At 47.3% G+C, this 4,578-nt stretch overlaps 1 protein-coding gene across 1 annotated transcript in view; it reads left to right on the top strand.

Annotated features, from left to right (window-relative positions):
* Positions 1-1,462: 1,462 nt before the first annotated feature.
* fars2 (phenylalanyl-tRNA synthetase 2, mitochondrial) overlaps positions 1,463-4,578 on the top strand; it is a 100,841-nt gene continuing 97,725 nt past the window's right edge. Inside the window, exons 1-2 of the mRNA XM_085417660.1 lie at positions 1,463-1,772; positions 4,556-4,578. The exon at positions 4,556-4,578 is cut by the window's right edge and continues 64 nt beyond it. Of these exons, the coding sequence (XP_085273786.1) occupies positions 1,468-1,772; positions 4,556-4,578 (328 nt within the window). The 5' untranslated portion in view covers positions 1,463-1,467. The remainder of the gene's footprint in view (positions 1,773-4,555) is intronic.

Below are 4,578 nucleotides of genomic sequence, written 5' to 3'. Positions count from 1 at the left end.
TCCGTGCTGGCCTGTACGGTTCAGTATAATATGACACCAGCTGCAGAGGAAAGGTAAAAAGCTTCTTGGATTAAGGAACAATAATCCTTTCTGCTGCAATGCCACTGCAATGCAACACCCTTTGTCTTATTCAGGGATGCTCCTCAAGAGTGTGTGTGTGTGTGTGTGTGTGTGTGTGTGTGTGTGTGTGTGTGTGTGTGTGTGTGTGTGTGTGTGTGTGTGTGTGTACAAATATTTGAGGGGTGTGGGTAAAAGGGCGATGGTGTCGCCTCCTGTCAGAGGATAAATGATGGAAAGCAGTAAAAGGATGGCGCCTCGTTTTAACCTTTGCTGTTTTCGATGTTTGTCCATTAGTGCAATTATAAATGAAGCCGGCAGCCGCAGCGCTCACCTGATCTGACCTCCGCTGAGACGCTGCCGTTTTATTTTTACGCTTCTGATTCACGTCCTCCTCATTTCCCTCCCCACCCTTTTCACCGCAAATGATAAATTCGGAGACTGAAGCCTCTTTGATTGATCGGCGAACACCTGAACCCGGCAGCAAACAGCAGGCAGTCGCAGTCAGAGAGGAGCGGGTGAACACGGCGGAGCATTTATGAGCTGAAGAGACAGATATTTACCTCAGGAGTCGGCCGAGACCTAAGCAGACCTTAAGAGAAGCAAATATGAGTAATCAGATGGAGAAACATGTCATTCTGTCCCTGCTCATTCAGAAATTGAGCATCTTTAGGAGTTTTGCTGCCCTTTAGTGACCCAACACAGCCCCAGGAAAGCTGTTTTCAATATGCTGATGGCATATGATTACATATTATTATTATTATCAGTTTAACAGGAATAGGAAGGGAAGAGGCAGTCCTGTCAAAGTCCAGTACCTGCTGAGATTCACTCCGACTCTGACTGCAGATGGATCTGAAAAATCAACAGCTATGAGGTTATAGTTGTTATAGTTTCCCCGAGAGTCTGATCACCACAAACTGACTTGGCTCAAAGTCGGACTGCGACTGTTTGGAGACGGGCTGCCAGGTGAGAGGCAACCTGTGCAGTCATCGTGCAGTGTTGCACACTTGCAGCCTACTGCAGAGGAGACAGACAGGCCACGCCCATCGCCACAAACAGATTGTTGCAATGTGTAGATGATCTGTGTTTAGCAGCAGCTGTTTGGAGACTGGTTGCCTCCCACCAGGCGACCGGTGCAATCAAAAGTGCAACATCTTCCATCTCTAGGTGACCTTGTTGCCTGGCGCCATCTTTTGTTTCCTAGTTTATTTCCTCGTTGCTTTCCAGGCTGTCGAAACACAAACAGACCTTTAAACAAACGTCCTTCGCGTTTTTCAGGTGACGTTTTCATGGCGATAAAACTACAGCTGATGTTTGTGGCTTTTTTGATGTGTTTATAACATGAAACCAACATTTTCCACATATTTTATTGACCTTGTTTTGTCCTTGCAGCTTCGTGGATTTGTTATCATGATATTCGCCCCGTCAGTCCTCCCTTATCTTCAGCCTTGGCCCCGCCCTCTTCTTCGCCACCTCCTGTCAGAGTTCTGGCCTAATGGCTGCGCAGCGTCATGGAGACAGCTGAGCACGAAGGGCCACGCCCCTCAGTCTGTGATTGGTCAGGACTCGGCGCAGGTGTTAGGCCAGTCATACCCGCGTGATGACTTCACCAACGTCACTCCAAAGATCTTGGAAAAGGTGGGCCGCAACCTCCACAACCAATCCCATCATCCTCTCTGGCTGATCAAGGAGCGCATCAAAGCTCACTTCTACAGGTAGGCAGCGAGTGCGGTCGTCAGCCAGGTGTTGTGTTCAGTTTAAATGCTGACTAACTCTCTGCAGGCTCCGTGGGTCTCTGGGGACGGCCGAGTGTAAATTTGGCTGCAGTGAAATATCGTTAAAGCTGCTGCTGATTCTTGCCATCAGAAATCTATCACAGCGACGGCGAGCGCATTAATGCTGCATTCAGAAGTCATTAAGCAGTCACTGCGAGCGTGAGCTGACATTGGTTTATGGCTCTGCCTTTTAGCAGGTCGTGAACTTTAGTCTTTAGAAAAGCCTGCGTGCTCTGATAGCAGCAGATGACGAGGAGACCCCAGAGCTGCTGGGTGATCTCCACGCTGCTCCTCGCTGCTCCTCATTACTCCCACTTTCCCTCCTCCTTGTTCCCTCCCTGACTTACACCCTGCCTGCCCACCAGCCTTTGTTTGATCGATAAAACTTTAAAACATCTAAAAAGCATTTAGTTTTCGTTTATTTGTGACAAGGAAAGCATCAAATTTTTCATGGGCCACATTATTAGGTACACCTCTGGAGGTATTTTTAATCCACTGCAAACCCCTCTGTCACAAACTTTCCACTCACAAAGGGCCCACGGTTCCAGTTTTTTACTTTATAATTGAGGGTTGGGTGGAGTTAGGGAGGGCATGTTAGCAGGCAGCGAGGGAGAAGGAGGTGAGAGCAGAGACTCTGTTGTAGCTGCAGAGCAGGAGGAAGAGAGGAAACCTCAGAAGGTTCATGGGTGGAGTGAAGTGCAGAGGGTTGGTGTGACTGAGGAGGATGCTGGGAGCAGCTGAAGGAAGAAGAAGAAACAAGAACAATCTAACGGAGCAGACACGTCTTTGATACGGACGTTGGCGAAGCTCATCTATGTGCGTGCAGATCATCTACAGTGGGGCAAAAAAGTATTTAGTCAGCCACCGATTGTGCAAGTTCCCCCACTTAAAATGATGACAGAGGTCAGTAATTTGCACCAGAGGTACACTTCAACTGTGAGAGACAGAATGTGAAAAAAAAATCCATGAATCCACATGGTAGGATTTGTAAAGAATTTATTCGTAAATCAGGGTGGAAAATAAGTATTTGGTCAATAACAAAAATACAACTCAATACTTTGTAACATAACCTTTGTTGGCAATAACAGAGGTCAAACGTTTACTATAGGTCTTTACCAGGTTTGCACACACAGTAGCTGCTATTTTGGCCCATTCCTCCATGCAGATCTTCTCGAGAGCAGTGATGTTTTGGGGCTGTCGCCGAGCAACACGGACTTTCAACTCCCGCCACAGATTTTCTATGGGGTTGAGGTCTGGAGACTGGCTAGGCCACTCCAGGACTTTCAAATGCTTCTTACGGAGCCACTCCTTTGTTGCCCGGGCGGTGTGTTTTGGATCATTGTCATGTTGGAAGACCCAGCCTCGTTTCATCTTCAAAGTTCTCACTGATGGAAGGAGGTTTTGGCTCAAAATCTCACGATACATGGCCCCATTCATTCTGTCCTTAACACGGATCAGTCGTCCTGTCCCCTTGGCAGAAAAACAGCCCCATAGCATGATGTTTCCACCCCCATGCTTCACAGTAGGTATGGTGTTCTTGGGATGCAACTCAGTATTCGTCTTCCTCCAAACACGACGAGTTGAGTTTATACCAAAAAGTTCTACTTTGGTTTCATCTGACCACATGACATTCTCCCAATCCTCTGCTGTATCATCCATGTGCTCTCTGGCAAACTTCAGACGGGCCTGGACATGCACTGGCTTCAGCAGCGGAACACGTCTGGCACTGCGGGATTTGATCCCCTGCCGTTGTAGTGTGTTACTGATGGTGACCTTTGTTACTTTGGTCCCAGCTCTCTGCAGGTCATTCACCAGGTCCCCCCGTGTGGTTCTGGGATCTTTGCTCACCGTTCTCATGATCATTTTGACCCCACGGGATGAGATCTTGCGTGGAGCCCCAGATGGAGGGAGATTATCAGTGGTCTTGTATGTCTTCCATTTTCTGATGATTGCTCCCACAGTTGATTTTTTCACACCAAGCTGCTTGCCTATTGTAGATTCACTCTTCCCAGTCTGGTGCAGGTCTACAATACTTTTCCTGGTGTCCTTCGAAAGCTCTTTGGTCTTGGCCATGGCGGAGTTTGGAGTCTGACTGTTTGAGGCTGTGGACAGGTGTCTTTTATACAGATGATGAGTTCCAACAGGTGCCATTCATACAGGTAACGAGTGGGGGACAGAAAAGCTTCTTACAGAAGACGTTACAGGTCTGTGAGAGCCAGAGATTTTCCTTGTTTGAGGTGACCAAATACTTATTTTCCACCCTGATTTACGAATAAATTCTTTACAAATCCTACCATGTGGATTCATGGATTTTTTTTTCACATTCTGTCTCTCACAGTTGAAGTGTACCTCTGGTGCAAATTACTGACCTCTGTCATCATTTTAAGTGGGGGAACTTGCACAATCGGTGGCTGACTAAATACTTTTTTGCCCCACTGTATGTGCGTGCAGATCATCTATGTGCGTGCAGATCATCTATGTGCGTGTAGATCATCTGTGTGCGTGCAGATCATCTGTGTGTGTGTGTGACTCGTGTTACATATAAGTACAGATTTCCTCAGTGTGGACCTTAAATCATCTGTTTATACAAGAAGTTAACGTGAGTTCAAATACAGTCGTGATGTGACCTGGTTTTGACGCAGCTCATCCTGTTATTGCTTCATCAGCAGGATTAAACTGTCTTCAGTGTGTGTGCTCACTCTGACGGTGTTTCTGACCCGCAGCTCGTACATCGGCCGTTCGGGAA

Source organism: Rhamphochromis longiceps, linkage group LG9 (assembly GCF_057381845.1).
Source record: "Rhamphochromis longiceps isolate RC_006_pf linkage group LG9, R_longiceps_female_GT1.1, whole genome shotgun sequence".
Taxonomy (NCBI): Eukaryota; Metazoa; Chordata; class Actinopteri; order Cichliformes; family Cichlidae; genus Rhamphochromis; species Rhamphochromis longiceps.
Note: the sequence above shows the minus strand (reverse complement) of the source record. Positions and strands in the feature narration are given on the sequence as shown.